The 24,048-nt window shown below is 43.8% G+C and overlaps 1 protein-coding gene and 1 pseudogene across 1 annotated transcript in view; one reads left to right on the forward strand and one right to left on the reverse strand.

The window, feature by feature from the left end:
- The first annotated feature begins 4,713 nt into the window (after positions 1-4,713).
- Positions 4,714-7,820, forward strand: LOC100754213 (annotated as a pseudogene).
- A 10,052-nt stretch (positions 7,821-17,872) lies between these two features.
- Cd48 (CD48 molecule) overlaps positions 17,873-24,048 on the reverse strand; it is a 31,023-nt gene continuing 24,847 nt past the window's right edge. The window contains exons 4-5 of the mRNA XM_035445340.1: positions 21,986-22,249; positions 17,873-17,952 (exon numbers count right to left, since the gene is read on the reverse strand). Coding sequence (XP_035301231.1) covers positions 17,873-17,952; positions 21,986-22,249 — 344 coding nt within the window. The remainder of the gene's footprint in view (positions 17,953-21,985; positions 22,250-24,048) is intronic.

The raw sequence follows: 24,048 nt of genomic DNA on the forward strand, positions 1-24,048 counted from the left end.
GAGTCAACTGATCCTCTGAGCCAATATCTGAGGCATTTCCAGGAAGAAAAAATATGAAAGAAAAAACCCCTTCTCTCGAATGGATGGGACCTTCCAGTGGTGGTTCAAAGTCTGACAAAAAAATCCTGGTGCATGCTGGCTTTTCTGGCATCACTTCTTGAGCATCTACTCTCCTAATTGCCACACCATCCTCCACGAATACCTGACTCCAGCTTCTTCAGCCTTCCAGTGTAGGCAGAAGACGGGGACAATCCAGAAATCTTCTAGGACTTCAGTAACAGATCGGGACTGCTGAAGAGTCCATTCATGGGCTGAGCAGGTAGCTACTGGGTTCTCAGCCTCTGCAGCATGCAGATAGCCATTGTTGAACATCCCAGTCCCCATTTTTAAGCCACCCCATGATATGTACACATTCCAGACAATGCTGCTAGCATACTACTCTTGGATGCTTTGTTCCATTTCCCTCTTCTCCCCTTTCTCTCCTGTTCCAGCCCCCAACTTCCTCTCCCCACAGAGGAAGAACCTCCCTATGTTATCCAGGTGGCCTGTGCCTGTAATTCTTTTGCCTGCACCCCCTGAACAGCTAAGAGCACAGACTCATGCCACCACGCCCAGACTTTGCTTGACTGAATCAACGGAAGACTAATCTGTCATCTCCTCGTTGATGGTTTAATGGGTGTTCAATTGAAAATGATTATTTGTCCTGAAAGAGTCTATAAGAAGAGAGTCCTATAAGAGTAAAGAAGAGGACACTGTAGATGTCAACACAGCCTCATTTTAAAGGTCCATCGGTGAGAGATGATCAAGGCAGAAATGATCTTTCTACCTTTTGACTTAAACATAATGTCAAACTTGGAGAATATTAAGAGAGATATATAGAGAACACACTTACACCAAGACATGGTGACACACGCATGTAATCCCAGCACTTAGGAGGTAAAGATAGGAGGATCAGAAGTTCAAGGCCAGTTTCTGCTACAGTAAATCCAAAGCTAATTGGAGCTACATAAGATGTGATTTCAACACACCATTTTAAATAACAACAAAAACCAATCGACAACAAAAATTCACCTTTATAACCTATCTGCAAATCTGAGTTGGCTGTAACTGAATACCCGTTCTTTAATGCTTTACTCCATTTTAATTTTCTCTGTATGTATGTGTTATATAATATGCATGTATGTGGATATGTATGTATTTATACATATACAAACATATACATATAATTACTTTTTCCTTTGCTATGGCAAAACACTTGACAAAAGCTACTTAAGAAGGACTTATTTGGGCTTACAGTTTAAGGGTACAGTCCATCATATTGGGACAGGCCAGGTGGCAGGAGTGACTCGGCTATGGAAGCCGCAGCATGAAGGAGTTGGTTATATTGTATCCACAGTCAGGAGGCAGAGAGAGAGGCATACTGATGCTGCATTCACCGTCTCTATCTGGTTTAGTCCAGGATCCAGACCACGGGATGATGCTGTCCCCTTTCAGGCTAGGTCTTCCTTCTTCAGTTAGGCTTTTCTGGTAAATCCCTCACAGACACAGTGGTTTGTCTCCTAAGCAATTCTAAACACCATGGTGTTGATAATCAAGATTGAACATTGCAAGGCTTGTGTATATTTTCCCCTAAAATATTGGACTTTGTGTGTATCTCGGCCCTTTGTCTATAACTTTGGTGTGAAGACTCAGGATAGCCCCTAAGTTGAAAGAGGAAAACCAGGCAGTTTCAAGCTGGTAAGGGCGTGCATTTTAGTAGTGGAATAGGCTGCAGCTCTCCTCCGGACACTCTAGATGCTTCCATGCTTGCACCAGTCACACTGGCACATTTAGTCCATGTTGTTTTTCTCTTTGCCAGCTGTCTCCCCCCACCCACCCCCGAAGCTAATCTTTAGGGGCTTTGTTTGTGTAAGGTCTCCTAGACTCATTCTTTGCCCTATTCTCCTGTTTCAAACTGTTACACTTACATGCCTGAAAGAATTCAAGCATGCACAAGCAAGTGTGCTCAACAGCCAAGAAGAGTAGAACATTTGCCAGTTTATTCTCTCTCCCCTCTTTCTCAGAAAAGTGTCACAATAGAATTCCCTTCTATTGATGAAAAGTTATCAACCAATGTTAACTTTCTTAATCTGGGAGTTAATTACAAAAGTGTAATCATCTTACTTTTCGGCACAAAATGTTACAGACTTCGAAAACACCAAGAGGCCACAGTCACAATTTAAATGTAATTCACTGAACTTTGATTTTTAAGCTACAGCTGTCCTGGGTTCCCATGGTTGGATTTGGCACCAAGGCCCAGCTACCAGGGGATGAGGGCTTTTAGAGTCAGTTCAATCACAATTACTTCATGCCTGTGGAATCTGAAGCTGCTTGTGGAGCTGCCTCACTCGCCCCTGCACACAGCGATAAGAGGAGTTTTCAGAAACCAGGGCAGGTGGTTAATCATTTCATAATGGTTTTTACCATCCTGGGGAGGGGGCAAGGAGTCAGAGTTGCTAGGAGATGGTCTTTTAGGAATTTAGAATGGGTGCCTAGCACAAAATGGACTTTTCCGTAGCCATCACAATATATAATATTTCAATAAAGAGTGATAATGATAGAGAAGCTGATTTATGGGTTTACCTTTGACATCATCTCTTGCTCTTGGCTGGGAATAGTCTGAAGAAATACTTGCCCACTGGAGCATGTGGCTCTGGCAGGCCTTGCCCTTCTCTCCCATTCCCTCTGCCTTACTAAAAATCATTAGATTACATCCCCAAAGCTAGCCACCAAGGTCTATTCCCTTAATAGGCCACTTCCTCCTCCTGAGTCGGCTACCAAGGTCCAGCTATCAAAGTATGGAAGTCCAGGAATCAAAAGTCCCCCTTGGCTCACCTAATTAACATGCCCAATTAAAATTAAACACCTTATCTGGGCGTTGGTGGCGCATGCCTTTAATCCCAGCACTCAGGAGGCAGAGGCAGGCAGATCTCTGTGAGTTCAAGACCAGCCTGGTCTACAGAGCGAGTTCCAGGACAGCCTCGAAAGCCACAGAGAAACCTTATCTCAAAAAAAAAAAAAAAATTAAACACCTCATCCTAACACGGGGTTTCCTCTATAAGGGGTTTCCCCCTTGTTCCTTTGTAAACCACCATTTTCCTATGTGCCGCGTCTGTCTCCCCTCTATCCAAAGGCAGTTTTTCATCCTCCAGGACAAATGCCCCCTCTCCCTTGCTGCCTTTCCCTTCTTCCTCATCCTTTATCTCCTGTCATCCTTTGTCTCTTAACCCCTGCCCTCTGTCCCTCTAGGGCAAGCAAATCTCCTTTGTTCTGAGAACTTGGCCTTGGGGGTCCTGAGCTGATACTTCTCCTTTCATGTTCTTCACTGTCCATTTAGTGCTCAGTCCTGTTATTGACCTCACAACTCTAATAAGGAAAATATAGCAGTTTTGAGGCAAGACTGATCACAGGTTTGGTACCCAGGGTGAGATATGATTGATCATTGGCGAACCACCTCTTGGAAATAAGAATGGCTCAGTCATCACTTAAGAGTGTTCAGAAGACTAACTTTTTGGCTTCTGGCATTAACCGTGTATGAGGAGACCCCAAAGGAACTTGCATCTGGACGTTGAGAGAGGCTTCCATTGTAAGAGACCTTCTCCACAACCAATAGGTGATGGGGGAGGTCCTTCTGTGTATATGTTTGTCGTATTGGGCGATAAATAAAGTAATGTTGGCCAATAGGGAAACAAGATAGGTGGGGCTAGAAGTCGAGGAGGATTCTGGGAAATGTAGTAAGATCCCAGCAAGAGAGGATGCATGTCGCTGGTGTCCTTGGTAAGATAAGTCTTTATAAAAATACATAGATTAACGGTTATGGTTGATACTTAGGACAGAGCTAGCAAATGAGAAATCCTAGTCATTGGCTAGCAGCATTGTAACTAACATAAGACTCTGTATGTAGTTTGGGGGCCCTAGAGTGGCGGCAGGGCTCAGGAGGATGGCGGAAGGAGTTATTGTTACAAATAGGTGATTGCTTATGGAAGATGGAGAGAAATCATTGCTGTAAACCTAGGGCTCCTAATAGTGTCCTGGAGGCAGTGGCCTTTAGGAAGGACCTTCGTGGGATTTTTCTGGCACCACAGTCTGAAATTGATAATGTATATGCCCTATTAGCTTGTTTATTGGCAAATCTTGTGTAGTAGTTTGAAAGTAATTGACCCCATAAACTCATAAGGAGTGGCACTACTAGGCAGTGTGGCTTTGTTTGAGGAGGTGTGGCCTTGTTGGAAGAAGTGTGTCACTGTGGGGTAGGCTTTGAGGTCTCCTATGCTCAAGCTACTCCCAGTGAGACAGACCACTTCCTGTTGCCTGCAAGTCAAGGTGTATTAGCTCTCAGCTCCTGCTCCAGCACCATGTTTGCCTGCATGCCACCATGTCTCAGCATGATAATGGACTAAACCTCTGAAAATATAAGACACCCAATTAAATTTTTTCCTTTATAAGAGTTGCCATGGTCATGTTTATTTTCACAGCAACAGAAACCCTAACCAAGACATCCTATCTATGCTATCATTTGTTCCAGAAAAACTGTATAATTTCCTTCTTTATACTCTTGACAGAAGGTTCTCTATGCCAGGGCTTTTCCTCTTGACCCCTTTCTAATTTTAGGAGTGGAGATGAAGCGATGTCACTGAGGGTGAAGTCATCTCTCTGGTGCTGCCCTTTGAGAAAGTCACCAATCTCCTTATGCTGGAGGGGAGAAAGCAGGCCTTCATTCAAATGAACACAGAGGAGGCTGCCAACACTATGGTCAACTACTATACGTCAGTGGCACCCATGCTGCGTGGACAGCCCATCTACATCCAGTTCTTCAACCACAAGGAGCTCAAAACTGATAGCTCACCCAACCAGGCATGTGCCCAAGCTGTGAACTCTGTGCAGTCTGGAAACCTGGCCTCGGCAGCCTATGCCACTGCCATGGATGCAGGGATGGCAATGTCAGGCCAGAGCCCGGTGCTCAGAGTCATTATAGAAAACCTCTTCTACCCAGTGGCCCTGGATGTTCTGCACCAGATCTTCTCTAAGTTTGGCACAGTCCTAAAGATCATCACATTCACCAAGAATAACCGGTTCTAGGCACTGCTGCAGTATGCTGACGCTGTGAGCACCCAACATGCCTGGCTGTCGCTGGATGGCCAGAACATCTACAACGCCTGCTCCAGGTTGCGCATTGACTTCTCCAAGTCTTAAGCTCACTAGTCTTAATGTCAAATACAACAAAGACAAGAGCAGAGATTACAGTTGCCCTGACTTGCCCTCTGGGGATAGCCAGCCTTCGCTGGACCAGACCATGGTTGCAGCCTTTGGCCTCTCTGCTCCAAAAGTCCATGGAGCATTGCCCCCCCCACCCCCTGCCATACCTTCTGCTGCTGCATTGCCATTCCAGGCCTGGCAGGCACCAGAAATTCTGTCCTTCTGGTCAGTAACCTGAACCCTGAGAGAGTCACAAGCCAAAGCCTCTTTATTCTCTTCAGAGTCTGTGGTGATGTTCAGTGGGTTACCCTCAAATGAATTGGTACAGGAGACCACTTTCTGAACATAACACCAGTAGCACAAACATTGAGATCAACAATTAATAAATGGGACCTCCTGAAACTGAGAAGCTTCTGTAAGGCAAAGGACACAGTCAGCAAGACAAAACGCCAGCCCACAGAGTGGAAAAAGATATTCACCAACCCCACATCTGACAGAGGGCTGATCACCAAAATATACAAAGAACTCAAGAAGCTATTCTCCAAAACACCAAACAAGGCAATTAAAAGTTGGAGTGCAGAACTAAATAGAGAATTCTCAACAGAGGAATCCAAAATGCTAAAAGACACTTAAGAAAGTGCTCAACATCCTTAGCCATCAGGGAAATGCAGCTCAAAACCACTCTGAGATACCATTTTACTCCTGTCAGAGATTAATAATACCAATGCCAATCTATGCTGGAGGGGATGTGGAGAAAGAGGAACTCTCCTCCATTGCTGGTGGGAGTGCAAACTTGTACAACCACTTTGGAAATCAGTATGGTGGTTTCTCAGGAAAATGGGAATCTACTGCAAAATCCAGCAATTCCTCTCTTGGGCATATACCCAAAGAATGCACATTCATACAACAAGGACATCTGTTCAACTATGTTCATAGCAGCATTATTTGTAATAACCAGAACCTGTAAGCAACCTAGAAGGTCCTCAACTGAAGAATGGATAGAGAAAATGTGGTACATTTACACAATGGAGTACTACTCAGTGGAAAAAAAAAACAATGGAATCTTGAAATTCGCAGGCAAATGGATGGAACTAGATGAAACCATCCTGAGTGAGGTAACCCAGTCACAAAAAGATAAACATGGTCTGTACTCACTCATTTTTGATTTTTAGACATAGAGCAAAGGATTGCCAGTCTACAATCCACACTGCCAGAGGAGCTAGGAAGCAAGGAGGACCCCAAGAGAAGATTGCATACATGATTGCAGGACATGAACCCCTGACACAGGGGGGGGAGAGGAAGGAGGTGGGAAGGGGAGAAGGGGAGGGGGAGGAGAACAGGAGGACTGGGACAGGGGAGGAATAGAGGAGGAAAAGAAAGGAGATGTCTTGATAGAGGGAGACAGTACAGGTATGGAGAGAGGTCTGGCACAGGGGAAATGTTCACAGGGATGACCCCAACTAAGAAGCCAGGCAGTGGTGGAGAAAAAGCCATTGGTGCCCTTCCCCTATAATGAGACTGGTGTCTACCTTGGTTACCATTCCTAGAGCCTTCATCCAGTAGCTGTTCGAAGCAGAAACAGGCACCCACAGCTAAGCACTGAACCATACTACTGGAATCCAGTTGTGGAGAAGGAGGAGGGATGAGCAAAGGAGCCAAGACCGGGCTGGAGCAACAGGCAGAAACAGTGGACCTGACCTAGTGAGAGCACGGAGACCCTAGTCATAAATCTTAGGAAACAGCATTGGACCAAACCAAGCCCTCTTGAATGTGGGTGCCAGCTAGGAGGCCAAGACAGTCTATGGGACCTCTAACAGTGGAGCCAGTGTTTATCCCTAGAGCACAAATGGGCTTTGGGAGCCCATTCCCTATGGAGGGATACTATTGCAGCCCAGATACAGGAAGGAGGGCCTGGGCCCTCCCCCAAATAATATGAAGGACTTTGAAGGTCCCTGGTGGAGGGCCTCACTATCCCTGGGGAAGTTGGGGGGTAGCTTGCGGGGAGGGATTGGTGGGGAACATGGGAGGTTGGAAGGGCAAGGGAATGGGGGGGATGGATATATAAATAGGAGTAGTAATTAAAGAATTAAAAAAAAAAGATTCTGTTCAACAAGAAAGAAAATGCACTTGTCCAGATGGCGGATATCAGCCAGGCCCAGCTGGCCATTAGCCACCTGAATGGGCACAAGCTATATGGGAAGTCAGTGAGCATCACACTGTGAAAGCATCAGAGTGTGCAGTTGCCTCGTGAGGGACAGGAGGACCAGGGCCTGACCAAGGACTATGATAGCTCACCACTGCATCTCTTCAGAAGCCGGGCTCCAAGAACTTCCAGAACATCTTCCTGCCCTCAGCTACTCTCCACCTCTCCGATATCTGCCCTCTGTGTCAGAAGACAACCTCAAGAACCACTTCTCCAGCAACGGTGGTGTGGTCAAAGGCTTCAAGTTCTTCCAGAAGGACGGAAAGATGGCCCTGATCCAGATGGGCTCTGTGGAAGAGGCGGTGCGGGCGCTGATTGAACTGCACGACCATGACCTGGGCAGAACCACCACCTGCGTGTGTCCTCCATGTCCACCATCTAGGTGCCTACGGACCTGCGACAGCTTCCACCATTCCAGAAAAGCAGCTGAAGTGACCTAACAGACCAGAGATTTTAGTTTTTTAAAGAGATCAGTTTACCTGTTCTTTAAAAAATTAAATCCCGTCCACCTTGCCATGGCAGGAAATGACTTGGGCCACAGTGGTCCACTCAGGCCAGGCACTATGCCTTGAGCGGCTCAGGCATAATAAGGCCACAGCGATGCCCCGAACACAGCCGCTTTCTCACACCCTACAAAACCAGCCCACCTTGTGGCTGTGCACCTAGCTTCTTAGGCCACCAGTCTTGTCTCTAGAGCTGCAAATGAGCCAGTGGCCTGCACCACAGGCTCCCTATGCTATGCAGTAACTGGGGTCACTGCCCTCACCCTTATAATCAAGTGACATGATTCTCTCATGTCCCTAGCCAGCCTGGGGGGCTCAGGCCATCCTCAGTTGCCGAGCCTCATGTGTTCTATTCTATGCAGTCGCAGACACCCATGCCTAGCAATATTTCCACTTGACCAAATACCTGAATCTTTCCCCATTCATATGCAAGAGATACAGTTTTAAGTAACTTTTTATAGCAATGATACAATGGTATGTGTGTACTCTCAGCTTGTATGTCCCTGTGCTTGTCCCCTCCCTTCCCGGTGACCAACTTGCAGGTGGCACCCAGGCCAGTGCTGCCTCTGCCTGGAGAAAAACAGCTCTGAGATCAGTGGGTTCCTACCTTCAAATTTTAGACCAAAGTTTTGTTTTCTGCCCTCCTCTGACTAGGTCCAGGTGAGGGGCTGACCTCTAGGCCTTAATGCCCCTCCCAAATGCTCATATCATGCCTAGCCTATCTGTGGGAGGGGTTCCCTGGACCTTGCCTCTGTGAAAGACTGGCAAGAGTGTAAACATTTATTATTTTTATACTTGTGTGGAGCTGAGGAGGTACAGCCGTTTTTTATGGTGACAGATGTATATTTTGGAAACAACTACAGGCTCAGTATTGTCCCGGGGCCACCCAGTCCCGGATGGTGTTTTGGGGGGGAGTTCCCATTAAAGCAGTTTTCTAACCTGTGCCTTCCCTGAGCTCTTCATTCTGAGCTGTAGAGGTATCAGTTGGGCTGGGCCCGGACTCAATGAACAAACAGCTGTGTCTTGGCAAAAACCAAAAAACCAAACCAAAACAAAACCAAAAAAAAACAAAAAACAAAAACAAACAAACAAAAGTTACACATTTGAAAACAAATTTTTGAGAAAGAATTCTAAATAGAAGGGAAATACTTTGGTGGTGAGAAAGTAGTGCATATGCTAAAATAAGGGGTTTTAATTATTTAAATAATTATTTAATTATTTAATTTTGTATTTGAGTATTGTATCATTTCCACGTCTCTTCACCCCTCCCATCTCCTCCCTAGTCTCTTCCCCTCCCTCTCAAATTCATGACTTATTCTTTAGTCATTGTTGTTACATTATGTGTGTATAACATGTATATTTGTATACACAATATGTATATATAAATACAACCTGCTGAGCTCATAGTGGCTACACAGCAAGTTCAAAGTCAGACTGGGATAAATAGGAAAACCCTGTATCAAGAATCAACTTTAAAACAAAAATATTTTATCTGTTTTAACATTTTCTTTACATCATCACTTAGTAATTTTGGTTAAATAAATATCTACTATTTGAGGTTATTTATCTTATTATATATACATAGACATCTGCAATTAGAGATTCATGCACCTGAGGGCTTAATAGCCTGTGGATCTGAGCTTTGTCTAAATGTTATGTAGAAACCTGTAGAATTAGAAGTGTACTATAATAGGTCTTTGTCAATTTTCTTTGACTCACTAGCCCCAAAATAATGATACAGAGACTTCTTATTAATTATGGAAGCTTGCTGACCTGAACGTCGGGGAACTCTTGCTACCCAGACTGATAGCTGGGATACCAGCATGGAGCTCATCCAGACCCCAGGAACATGGGTTTCAGTGAGGTAAACCTCAGAAATCTATGGTACCTGCTGTAGTAGTTCAGTATTTATCCCTAGCATAGGTGTGGACTTTGGGAGCCCATTCTACATAGAGGAATACTCCCTGAGCCAACACACATGGAGGAGGGCCTAGGCCCTATCCCAAAGGATACAATAGACTCTGATGACACCCTATGGAAGGCCTCACCAGCCAGGGGGAGCAGAAAGGATATGTGATAGGTAGGGTTTTAGTTGGGGGGTGGTGGTAAGGGAGGACGGGAGGGACAAGGGAACTGGGATTGTCATGTAAAACAATCTTGTTTCTAATTCAAATAAAAAAAATTAAAAAATTATGGAAGCTTGCCCTTTAGCTTGTTCCCAACTAGCTCTTATAACTTAAGTTAACCTGTTTCTATTAATCTACATGCTGTCACATGGCTTCTACCTCTCTCCCATTCTGTGCATCTGACTCAGCAGCTAGAGACATCCCCTCTTCCCCTCTCTGTCAGGAAGTCCTGCCTAACCTCTCCTGTCTAGCCAAGGCTGGTCAGCTTCTTATTAAACCAATCACAGTGATACATCTTCACACAGTGTGAACAAATATCCCACCACAGTGTACAGTGTACAGGGTTAATGCAAGCAAAGCAAAGCAGTGTTGTTTTTTATACAATATACATTGTATCTATCTATACCTTAAATACATAAAACCATTCTTGAAAGTCCTTTCACATTTCTGTCATTGTAATTGATACAATTAAAGAAAAAAAAAGAAAGAATCCCATCATCTTGTCAGTCTTGTGATTTAAAACCGGATCTGAAAGGACCTGGGTTCAATTTCCAGCACCCACATAGCAGCTCACAACTGTCTGTAACTATAAGAGCTGACATCCTCACACAGACAACATGCAGGTGAAACATTCATGCACATAATGTTAAAAAATAAAATATAATAAAGAATTAAAGCCTGTATCTAATTAAAACCTGTGTTTAATTGAAATAATTTAAGTCTGTATCTGTTTGTATTAGCTAAATAAGCACTTCCAGATTGTATAAGAAAACTAGCTGAGCATGAGCCACAGAATTAGCCAGAAAGTAGCAAATGCTAGAATTGCCAGTGCCTATTACCATGCCTGCCCAGTTTTAAGGTAGTGCTGTAGAGAGAATAAAGGGCTTTGTGCATGCTGGCAAGTACTTGTTAAGTTTCTTCTGGGATTCAAACATTCCATCCTACAGGAAGATAAACAACTCAGAATAGCTCTAGGAAGTCACTGAAACTGACCAAATTCACCTGGACCCTCCCTGCCAGAATAAGCTGTAAAAGCTGGGAGTATCGCTCAGAGGAATGGAGCCAAGAAGCAGAACAAGACTCAGACAAGCTCACTTCGTTAGGGTTTCTATTTCCCACAACAAAACACCATGACCAAAATGCAAGTTGGGGAGGAAAGTGTTTATTTGGCTTATACTTCCAGATCATGGTCTGTCATTGGAGGAAGTCAGAACAGGAACTCAAGCGGGGCTGAAACCTGGAGCAGGAGTTGATGCAGAAGCCATGGAGGGGTGCTGCTTTCTGGCTTGCTTTCCATGGTTTGCTTAGTCTGCTTTTTTATAGAAGCCAGGACCACCAGCCCAGAGATGGCTCCACTCACAATGGGCTGGGCCCTGCCCCATTGATCACTAGATGAGAAAATACCTTGCAGCTGGCTCTCATGGAGGCATTTTCTCCATGGCTTCTTCCTCCCTAGTGACTCTAGCCTGGGTCAGACTGATAAAAAAAAAAAAAAAAAAAAAAAAAAGCAGCCAGTACACAAGACAAGCTGCAAAGAAGACTCTTGACGTCAGATCATCCACCTGCAAGAAACAACCTAAATGAGTTTCCTGGAAGAGTTCTAAAGACCACCTGAGGCACCTGAAAAGGACAGTCTCCAATCAGTTGAGCTGCCTGCAGGGTGTGCAGTGTGTTTCATGTTCCCAGCTTTGATGAGCTGTCCCCCATGCTGGGGTGGACTTCAGTGACGCAACTCTCTTTGAGTCCTTTCTGTTCCTACAAGTAACCCATTCCTGTAAGTCATACCAAGTTGGACTTTGGTGGTGTCTGTACTTTGGTCTGTTATGGGATCCCTATCTGGGTGAATAGACATGAGTATTGCATCTCCTTAGGGAAAGTTTTGTCACTCAACAGTACTCTTCCAACAGAGCTACACTCCCAGGCTTTCTCTGTCATGAGAGGAACACTGTGTGGACTGGCTGCCTCACCCTTTTACCATTAATTACAGCTACGGATGCTCTTGCCACCATTACTCTCTCACCATGAAACTCTAATCAAAGTGCACCTTTCCTCCATTAATTCCATCAGGTATTTTTGTACAGCAGTGGGAGAGCATCTAGGAGGCAGGGCACCCCTTGCGTCATCTTCTTTCCTTTTCCTTGAAGTCTCCTCCTCACACAGTCCCTGACCTGCCCATCACCCATCACCTTTCATTTTTCAGTCTCTAGTTTCAAAGGAAGGCTCTCTCTGACTTTAAAGTCAGATTCAAGCCTTGATTCCCTGTTGTCAATCCTCAGCGCTTGTCTGTATAGAAGTCGTCAAATTCGTCATGTGCAGCTGTTGTCATAATAGAACTTAAGTTAGTGATGTTCCTCGTGGCTATCTCTCTCTCTCTCTCTCTCTCTCTCTCTCTCTCTCTCTCTCTCTCTCTCTCTCTCTGTGTGTGTGTGTGTGTGTGTGTGTGTGTGTGTGTGTGTGTGTGTGTTAAATGTAGAAGGAAGTGCAACTCATAGCAGATGCTCAGTAAATATATCTACCGGCATTTTTGAACAACTGAATTATTGAATTTGGCTGGTTGGAAGTTAAGATGAGAGGGCCTTTTGTTTTCCAGGCACAGGTGGACCCTGCCACATCTGCACCCATTGTTTAAGGATGTTTGGGGCAAATCCCTCAGTTTCACTTTTGTTATTTCCAGTAATTTAACAGTTCAATGTAAAACTCCCCTGTGCCTCTTCCCGTCACTTCTGTTTAAGCTTACCTCATGTTCTAATATCTGTAACAGGGAAGAGGGTGTGATTTGGTCTCCCCCCACCCATCTCCTTTACCTCATCGTCTTGAAGCTTCTCACATGACATGGGGCAAGAGGTGAGGGCCAGACCATTTTTAGTTATCTGCCGTGGATGCTAGTCTCAATCTCTCTACACAGTACAGTCCCTCTGTGGCTGCTCCCCGTGGCAGACATCTATCATTAGCTCGTTCGCAGAGTGTCTGTGATGAAGGAGCAGAAACACAGCTCCCTTCTGTGGTCCTCAACACCTAAGAAGTTCCCTTAATCTTTTTTGGACCTTGATTCGGGCCATGCTAGGACCCATGGCTTCAATGAAGAAAGGAATTTCAGAACTAGCCAGGATGAAGCAGAATTGGATATTTTTCTTAAAGGTTTTTTAATAGAAAAGCTCCCAAGAAGATAATAAAAGCTCACCCAAGGGCAGGGATGTAGACTTCTCAAAGAAGAATTGCTGAAAGTAAGAGAGTCTCAAATGTGGCAATGCGTTCCCCAAGGGGGAGAAACATAGTTTATTGTCTTAGTCTGGGCCATATTTATCATCTTGGTGACTCTCAAGTTAGATCACTAAAGGTTGTTAAGAAATCTTTTCCTCCTTCTTTCTCCCTCTCATTTTTCCCATTTTTAATTATTTTTAATTACTCATATTTACATATCCACCCCCCCATTCCCTCGCCCTCCCATCCTCCCATGTTCCCCCCTCAACCCTTCCCTCACCCCCCACTCCTCTCCAGGGATAGTGAAGCCCTCTACCAAGGACCTACAAAGTCTGTCATATTGTTTGGGGGAAGGTCTAGACCCTCCTTGCTGTATCTGGGCTACAATAGTATCCCTCCATATGGAATGGGCTCCCAAAGTCCATTTGTGCTCTACTCCCTCTCATTTTTATTTTGTTTTTATTGTTGTTTTTTGAGACAAGAGTTGTTCTGTGTAGCAGCCCTGGCTGTCCTGGAACTCACTTTGTAGACCAAGCTGGCCTTGAACTCACAGAGATCCTCCTGCCACTGCCTCAAGTGATGTATCAAAGGCTTGTGCCACCACACCCAATGTTCTCTTTTTTTTTTTTTTTTTTTAAGAAGTGAGATTGTAGGGTGGCCTGGATGGGCCCTAGATGGGATTGTAACTGGATAAAGTAAAATCTGGAGGCACTGGAGTTGCACATGGGATACAGGACACGCCTTTTCCTTATAAATGGGGCTTCTGTTGAGATTCCTGGAATGTAGGGTTTTGGAAATCTGCAGTGGGAGAGTGTTGTCCAGTGGTTGTTAATTGTGCTGGGATTCTTGCTTCTCTGCCAGCAAGAGGCTTCACCCTAATTCCTGACAGAGGTGTTCCTCTCTCCTCTCATGTCACAGTTCTCCCTGGACATTTATCCAGCCTCACTGAGCACAGGTGAGATGTCTTAGCCTCTTTGGGCCTCCCTTATTCAGCCCCCACTGATGTTATACTCGATATCCCCTTAGGCTTGTATCTGCCTACCTCATGGCAAAGGTAGTAAAACAACCAAAGCCTGGCTATCAGGAAGCAAGACGTTACTCTCCCTTTCATTGGTGTGCCTGGCGGCTCTTGGAAGTGCCTTTCATTTGGCATTGCATGAGGAGGATTTCACCCGGGGGAAGGGGAAGTCACACAGCTCTCTGATTCCAAAATACAATAATTTCAACCCCAAGAATTCCCTTCCTCTCTCTCTAGTCCTGTTTATACTGAGTAGGGGTGAAGAGTAATGTCATAGGAGAACCAGGTCAGCCACCCCTTTGTAGGTCCTAGACTTGACCCTGTCCCCTTTACTTAGCAACTCTCCTTAGAATGTGAAGTCTGTTGGTCCTGGTCCCAGAGAAGCAGCATTAAGAACAAACACCAGCTAAGAGAAACAACCAGTGTGTTTTATGCGTTGTCTGTACCTTGGGGAGCCTTAGCCCAAGCTGGGCTCTAGGTCTCAAGGATCGTCAGTCTGGAAGGCACTTGTTAAAAAGACCGAATCTCCTGTTTCATCAGGGAGGAAAGAAACCGACCAAGGCAGCACTAGCAGGGGCTGTGAAGACCCTCTGAGCATCTCTTGAGATTGTGTCATAAATGCTAAATCCCAGAGCCTACCTCAGAACTACTGGCCCATGTTGGGAGAACAGAGGTCCTTGTGCTCACAGATAAGCACCAGGGAAACCAGGAATATTAAACACACAGAGTTGTCTCTTCAAAGGAAGAGATGTATAGCCAGTGTCCTGCCCAGAAGGCTGGGAATGGAGGTGATGAATAGCATGGGTGACCTCTGTGCTATCTGTAGGGCCAAGCCACTTGTGGCTCTCTGCACTCCCCTCCTCCAGCTCCCATAAGCATGACAGAGGTAGCTAATAGTCAAGGTGACTTTTGTGATATCTGTATGACTAGGGGCTCCACCAGGTTTCTGCTAACAGGACCAGGAGTGTCCTCTGCTCTATCTGCATGACTGAGAACACACCAAATCCTCCCCCAAACCCCTAAAATAACACGTTGTCTATCTATAGAACCCATCCCCCATGAAAGCAGTGATATCTACTTTGTAATACTTTTGATGTAATTATACCTTAACGTGCACATGGGATTGGTTTACACCGGGAAATTTTTTTCCAAATTGTACTGTACTTAAACATGCCTACAATAAATTGTCCAGTGTCAGACTCTAGTAGTTTAAACAAACATAGGCTACTGAGTCATGTTGAACTGGATTTCTTTCTTGTCTCATGCAGACTGTTACTCTGCCAGCCCTGGTGTCTGCAGGGACCCCTACAAATCCAGACTCGGCATCATCAGCAAGATCAGTGAGTGATCCTTTGAGAAGCATGGGTCCCTCCCCAGGTCTTTACATCATTTACAAAAGCTTGCCGCAAGGGAGCCATCAGAGGGCAGTATTTCAGAGCTTATTGGAGCCTGGTGAGGCGTCTTGGTAAAGATTTGGGGCTAATACTGATCTGTAGCTGCTTGAATTCACTGAAGGTAAACCTGCTGTGTGGCTTGGGTGTTGCTTTGGAGTACTGAGAATGGCAGCCAGGGCGTCACATCTGCTGGGGGAAATGCTCCACCACCACCAGCCTACTCTTCCAGCCTAATCTACTAAGTGTTTTGTTTTCTTTTTCCAATTACCTTGGAGTTTATTTAAACTAAGAAAAGGGTTATAATGTTTTCATGCCACATATACTTGGTTCTTTAAATAATAGTTGAGACAAACAACAGAAAGAAATAAAGAACACTGTACTTGGGGTCTGGAGAGATGCCTCGGTAGTAAGACCACTTGCTGCTCTTGCAGAGGACTCTGCTTCGTTTTGCAGAATTCACATGGTGGTTCATAGCTATCTCTAACTTATAACCCCAGTCCTAGGGGATGTGACAAGCTTTTCTGATCTCTGAGGGCACCAGGCATTCATGTGTTGCACACACATGTATACATGCAAGCAAAACAGGCATGCATATAAAAAGTTTTAATTGTTTAAATGTCACACTTTAACGAAGCACTTTTTTAATAACCCAGAAAAACATCAATATTTTGGGTTGTAACAACTAAAGAAGCACCTCATTTTTCAAAATACTGTTATAGTTAATACATAGGGGCATGCCTTTATGTGGCTGGCCCCAGGAATGCAATTTAGAAAAGACAAAGAGTTACACTGGAATGACTCAATTTCTTTAAAATCACTGAGCAAGAAAAGCAGCATTGAACTTCCATGTTGATTTTATACTACCTCTCTGAGCTGCCTTGACTAAAACCAAGAGCAAAGTTAGGATGTCCCTCCTCTATTTTTGGTAAATAGCCACCGCATGGTAAACTCTTGGGTTTTACCTGGGACTGGCCTTTTGATATTTTATTTAAAGGTTCTGTACTTTGATATTGTATCATCAATGGTAATGTTTCTTAGCGTCTCGGGAAGAGCCTTATTCTTTACAACAATGCAGCACAGGCTAGAGTCCCTGCTAAGGCCGCCTCAGGTTGTTCCAGTTTATTTTGTGCATCAGTTTTATGGCCGTCTCATTTATGTTGGTTTCCAGCATCATTCTGCCATCACTATTTCTGCAAGAATACCATAAACCTTACTACATGGAATACTCAGTCTAGTTCACCTGTGTTTTCAAGCATCCAGTTAGATCTGAAATGCCAAGCACATTTGCTGAGGAATCCACACAGAAAACAAATACAGTGTTGCATAAAATTTATAAATCAATTTGTTTTTAGGTCTTCTAATGAATACATGATAGCTTTACTTTGCATTTTTATGGGACTCCTGAGTGTGTGAATGAGTGTGTCTGTGATTCTTGGGCCTGCTCTTGGGGCTCTTTTCCTTCTGTTGGGTTGACTTGTCCAAATTCGATGTGATGGTTTTTATTTTAAGATTTTATTTATTTATTATGTATACAACATTCTGCTTCCATGTATATATCTGCATGTCAGAAGAGGGCACCAGATCTCATAATGGATGGTTGTGAGCCACTATGTGGTTGCTGGGAATTAAACTCAGGACCTTTGGAAGAGCAGTTGGTGCTCTTAACCTATGAGCCATTTCTCCAGCCCCTGATGTCATGGTTTTTACTTTGGCTTATTATATTTTATTTTGTTGTGTTTTATTCTTACCTCTTAGAAGTGGTGACAAACTGGAAAAATTAGAGTGAGGGGAAACTAATTAAGAAAAGAATCAATTAAAAAAAGGAAGAAAGAAAAAACAACATTAACATAATATAGTCACATATTTTAGTGAAAATAATGAATTTATCTTTAATGTATGTTTGAAAAAATAGTGTATGTAAAATTAGATATTAACAACAACTTTTAAAAGATTACTATAAAATTTTTGTAAAGGGATGGGCACACAGGTCAGTGGCACAGCAGTTTTGTAGCATGCTCAAGGCCCTGGACTTAACCCTAGGATGATGAGAAAATGCAAACCCTCACAAATGAACAACACAATTTCTTCTGTGCCATTGAGCCAGAGCTGCTTTCCTGGGTAGGAGCACTGCTAGTGATAAAGGCAGGGTCCTGTGGCCTTGAAGTTTCATTCTTGAGTGAGAAGAGTCCATCTCAGGTCAGCAGGACGGTATGAATGATGGATACCATGGCTACTAGCCAAGTTGCAATCCAAAAGACTCCAGAGGATCTGGCTAAAAGAAGAAAACCGAAAACACTTAGACCTTGTTCACTGTGTTGAGAAGGAAGGGAGGACTGGGCATAGGGATGACTCTCTTAAAACAGGAGAGTCACTTCCTCCCTGAACCTAATCCCAGATGCCTAGGGAAATCCTCCTCCTCCTCGGAAAAAACTCAACCTCTTTGGATGTAAAGACTTTGGAAATTCCTTAAATTTCATTGGCTTGGCTGAATCCTATGATGGACACTTACTTTGATATATTAGTAGGACCAGGAAAGAACCAACCCCATACACCTGAGAGCAACAAGATAGGCTAAGCCAGCTGTAGATAGGGACCTTGAAATGTGCACCACTGACATTAGGGACAGAGGGACTGCTTCTCCTTGTTTGTCTACCTCAATGATCATTTGCACTAACTAGGAGGAAAGGGGGGGGTGACAGGAAAGAAAGGAAAACTGATCACAATGAAGGAAAGAGAAGGAGAGGTGCTATCATAGGAAAGGGAGTGAGTGATAAAAATGAGAAGAGAAATTGGAGCGTTTTCTAGGAAATCTTGACTGGAGGAGTTGGTTTTATTTTTCTCTGTGGTCACTCCCACTTTTAAAGAAACAGAATTACCCCTTTCCCTTTTTCCAGGTCTCAGAGTGTTGTATTGCTAGGAAAATGGTCAGCCTACTTATGCTGTCATTACCCCGTGTCTATCACACAGGATCTGTAGTGAGAGATCACTTTAGGAGAGAATGAAAAGACAAGATCAGTCAGCTGACATGAGAACATGGAGACTCACAGCCCATGTGCAGAAACAGAGGCAAAGAAACCAGCCCAGAAGACCAAGCCCTGAAAAACACAAAATAGCAATGTCTCCAGGACCCAGGATCTCTGGTGATAGGATTTGTGGAAGTTGCTATAGCCAGAGACTGGGTCCATGTAGTTCAGTCTTCCATCTTTAATAATCCAATTAAAGAGACAATGTAATAGTGAAAGCATAGTGGGGGGCTATTACATAAAACTACATTGGGAAGCAGGACAAAGAGATCCAATAACATCCCACTACAATGTCTATACTCAGGTTTTAACATGAAGTTCAGGTTTAAATAGAAGGCAAGAGGTGTGTATAAGTAAGCTGTCTCAAAGTACGGTCCCACATGTTATTATCCTGGTTGTAATCTCTCCTGCAGGATGTTCTGACAAGTTGTCATAAGTGTGTGAAATCTCTTCCCTGGAGACAAGTCCTTCCTCTGGCTGGTGCCTGGCTTTATATCCTTTTTGCCTCCTGCCAATATTGAACTCCTGGAGAAATTCTAATTTCTTAGGGTCTGTTTTAGTCAGTGATCTATTGCAGTGAAGACACACCCTATCCATGGCAATTCTTATAAGAGAAAGCATTTTAACTGGGGCTTGCTTACAGTTTCAGAGGTTTAGTTCATTACCAGCATAGCAGGAAGCATGGTCAAATTAAAGCAGCCATGGTGCTGGAGAAGGAGGTAAGAAGGCTATATCTGGCCTAGAGAGAGCCCTTAGACCTGGATTGAGTATTTGAAACCCAAAGCCCATGCCCAGTGGCATGCTTCCTCCAATAAGGCTGTAGTTCCTGTAACAAGGCCACACCTCCTAATCCCTGTCAATTAGTGCTACTCTCTAGTGAGCAAGCATCCAAATATATGAGCCTGTGGTCTGTCTCTTTAGAAAACAAACCAGAATAAAACAAACAAAAAAAGAATAAAGAAAAAGCATGAGAAGCATACATAGGCAGACACATAACGTCAGAAACCACAATATATAAGTAAAAGAACACTAAAGGTAAAAACAAAAAAAATCTCCCAAAATACCATTGAATTAATTTCCTATTGGCTATCTTCTGCTGGGCACGGGCCTGCCCTCTACTGTGGTTTGTATACTCAGTGAGGCTCCATCAGAGAAAATCAATTTTTTCTTTACAAGCAGTTGACATTTGGAGATAGATTCTGGGTTAGGGATGGGAGCTCATGTCCACTTCCCCCTCTCAGTGCTGGGACCCCATTTGGCTTGGACTTGTGCAGGCCTTATACATACTATCAAAGTCTCTATGAGTTTATGTGTGAATTGGTCTTGTTATGCCTGGAAAGCACTGTTTCTTTGGTGTCTTCCATCCCCACTGGCTCTTATAATCTTTCTGCCTCCTCTTCTGCATGGCTCTCTGAGACCCGGTACACCTCAATCTTTACGTAAAACTTGCTTGCTTCTGAAATAAATATCACAAATAGAATACAAGTAGGAGCCGCAGCCAGGAAACAGTGAATGTCAGGTCGTTGTGCACAATAATAATTTCTCCATAAACTCTTAACTTTAGTTGCTTTGGGAAGGATTGGTTCAAGTGACTCCATTTTTATTGTTGGCTGTGAGACAGGCTCTCACCATGAAACCTACACCGGCACCAAACTAGTTTATCCTCTTGCTTCAATCTCCCAAGTGCCAGGATTAGAGGAGCCAACATGCTCCACTTACAAGAGCTAATACTGAAATTACCTGTCCCCAAATGGAGAAGACCTGTTTCTCATTAGAATATCTTTATTCCTGCCAGGAAAGTTAAATGGACATGACATGGGTCACAGAAAAGCATTGTAACCACAGGTATGAACTAGTCTGAAAAAAAAAAAAACTTGTATATTAGGGCTGAAGAATAAATGTAGGTACTTTAAAAATATTTTAAATTTTTATTTATTTTTATTTTATGTGCACTGGTGTTTTGCCTGCATATATGTGTGTGAGAGGATGCCAGGTCCCTGGACCTGGAGTTAGAGGCAGTTGTGAGCTGCCATGTAGGTGCTGGGAATTGAACCAGGTCCTCTGGAGGAACAGCCAATGCTCCTAACTGCCAAGCCATCTCTCCAGCCCTGAAGGATGGCACTTTTAAATATGGAAGATTGGATGGTTAGAGTTCTGGAGATTGTAAACAAATTCATTAAGGGGTTCAGCCAAAGTCCAGTTGTCTCCAGCGTTAGAAGAACCAAACCTAACTTAGATGTTCTTAATTTATCATTAATTAATTACTATTCACCGTTTGTGATTATTTTGCCAGGATCAGTGTTAGATGGGTAACATGTATCATTTATTTATTCTTTGTAGCATTGTAAGAACTATTATTTTGTCTTACATCTAACAGAAACATAGCTTGAAGAAAGTAAGCCACCTCGTTAGTCACTGACTATGATAGTTAAACTTAGTTGTCAACTTGGGGGCTATGGACTCATCTAGGAGATGCTCATCTGAGCGTGTCTGTCAAGGATGTGTCTAGAGATACTTGAGGAGGGAAAGTCTACCCTAAAGTGGGCAGCACCATCCCATAAGCTGGGGAATGAAAGGCGGGAAAGGCGAGTACCGACATTCATGTCTCTGCTTCCTGACTGTGGACAGGACAGGAATTGCTGTCTCACATTTCCGTTGCCTTCCCTGTCATAATGGGCTGGAATTCTACCCTTCTTCCGTTAGGTTGCTTTGGTATGGTGTTTTATCACATCAACAATAAAAATAACCAATAAAGAGACTGTATCAGGAGTGACCTGAGGTGTGGCTAACTCTAAAATCTAGGACGTCAGTGGCAGGTCTGAATTAAAGGGGAGTGACAAGATGTGAATGCTCCTAGGCAACACAGAGAAATCTGAAACACGAGGCGGAGAGCTTGCCTTCCCACCCTCACCGAGGAGCACAATACAGGTGCGGTCTCTCCCTGAGGATGAGAGCCTCGCTTCCGTCACCAGCTTCTCTCACGCTCATCCATGTTTGCTTATTTCCTTGCCTGGACTACTCTCCTACTGTCCCTAATTGTTCTGATATCTCAGACTGTCCTACGATTACTCAGGACTCAGCTTTTAGGAAAAATAAGGTGAGCTGGCTGGTAGGTGGCTGTAGAGCCAGGTGGAAGCCAGGTCTCTCAAACTCCAGTGACACCTTTGAGACTTCCCGCCACATTCTGTGTCAGAAGGCGGAGTAGGAACCCCATATCTTTCTTCATTCGAAAGAAACCAGTTATCATGTGCCCCCTACAGCTCCCTGGAAGTTAATTCTTACCCATCGTACAAGGTAGAGTGAAGTATACTGTGTCATTTTTGCTGCTTGCAGGATTATGGACTTCGCAGGTGTAAAACGTAGACTTGTTCTGTGGAGTGACAATTATGTCGAGCACATCTCCTGTACCATTTTGGAGGAGAGACCCCGAGTCATCATACCAAGTGTATTGAACGTTCTGTTGCTCTATCTTACATGATAGCTTCAGATGACAAGAGCCAGGCAAATTTTTAGTCTCAAATTTTATGAAAGGCTTGGACACAGGATCTGGAAAAAAAAGATTAAAAAAAAAAAACACGTTCTGAGACAATTTTTGTGGCATTCATGATGCAAGGATTTGGCCAATAAACTACAAAAGGGACCGGGGAGGGGCCATGATTGCCATTCAAGGTGGTTATGGACAAGAGACGCCTACAGATGGAGCCAGGGAGCAACTTTGTCTTCAAGAGGCTACTTTTTGGTGGTGATGCTACGGTGGATCCAGGAGGGGGAGCCAGAGCTCCTTACATGCCATTAGGAACAAAGGGGGGTGATGATCATCTGCGAGCCAAGTACTAGTGGGGAGACCCGCTGGCTTCTGACTGTGTTTCTTAACTACCTGAGATACTTAGGGTCTGTCCTCTGACAAAAGCCCACAGGAAGCACCAGGGGCAGCCACTCTTTCCCTCAAGAATCCTGGACTTCAGATGGAGGGAGAACCCTGAAGGGCCTCAACCTGCACACAGCAAAGCCCTTCACACGCTATCATTACAGGATGCTTAGCTCTATAAACCTGCCATCTCTGTCTCCATTGTGAACCAGAAGCTCATAAAGAAAACGGATTTGTTTAGTTTGCCCAGATGATGTAATGCCTTTTTCTATATGACTTTCTGTCTAAGTACTTAATAAACTCATTAAGTTTGCTTCATTCTGGTTCAGCATGGACTCTTTTGTGTGGGGTAATGAAGAATCCGGCTTTACCTGAGCGGGAAAACCCCAAAGGGAAGTTGTACTTTTTAGCCACCGGCGGCTGTTAGCTATCTCCCACCCCTAACACACACTGTCCCTGTGGCCATCTTACAAACTGTAAAAAGCTGTGAGACAACAGCTAGACCATAAATTTAACTGCAGAACAGATTAATTGGTCCTTTCCTGAGGAAAATGGAACCTGGACCTTAGGTTGTTTCTGAAACCATTTTTATTTAATTCTGGCCAAGGAAATGTTTTAAGCCCACCCATTCTGAAAGAGAAAAGATGTAGGGGTTCTATTCATTCTGGCCTCATAGATTTCTTTGTTCTTAGCTCTGCCAATGTAGCAGGGAGACATATCACAACACAGCCACCAGTGGCCTAAGCAGTTTCCTGTCCCTTTGGGAACCTCCATTTGGATAGAGATGGGTCTTTGGTGACCCGCAGAAAAGAATTCCATAATGAACCAGAATAAAGCAAAGTTGTGTGTTTATCAAGTATCTAGACAGAAGGTCACATAGCAAAATGCATTAAATAATCTAGGCAAACTGAAAATAAGCGCATTTTTCCTTAAGAGTTTCTGATTGGGCACAAAGCCAAGCATTGAAAGTTAAGCTCCTCTATACTCTCTTGAAATACTCTGTAGAGTTCCTTAGAACACCTCTCTTTTTTTGGTAAATGTAAAGAGAATTGGCTTCCGTCATTTCCCTCCAAAGAATCTTACCTAATATGGACAAAACATATTAATATCTTATACCATGGTACCACAGCTACTGAGTAACTGATCAGAGGGATTTTTAAAAAGTGTTAATGGCTACATAATAACTGTACATATTTGTGGGATACTATATGATAATTAAATATACATGTGTAATAATTACTTCAAGAAAATTGAGATTTGTCTCCTCAAATATTTACCATTTCTATGTGTTGGGAATCTTTGAGATTTTTTTCCAGCTATTTTGTGATACTGTGCTATGGAACCCTGAGATGACCCCTTCTATTTCATTTTATGTAAGTCTTCATTATCCAACGTCACTCCAGTGACTATGAAATCAATCTTCTTGGCTTCCACAAATGAATGAGAACATGGGAGCATTTGTTTTTCTGTGCATAGT

Source organism: Cricetulus griseus, chromosome 5 (genome assembly GCF_003668045.3).
Source record: "Cricetulus griseus strain 17A/GY chromosome 5, alternate assembly CriGri-PICRH-1.0, whole genome shotgun sequence".
NCBI classification, from domain to species: domain Eukaryota; kingdom Metazoa; phylum Chordata; class Mammalia; order Rodentia; family Cricetidae; genus Cricetulus; species Cricetulus griseus.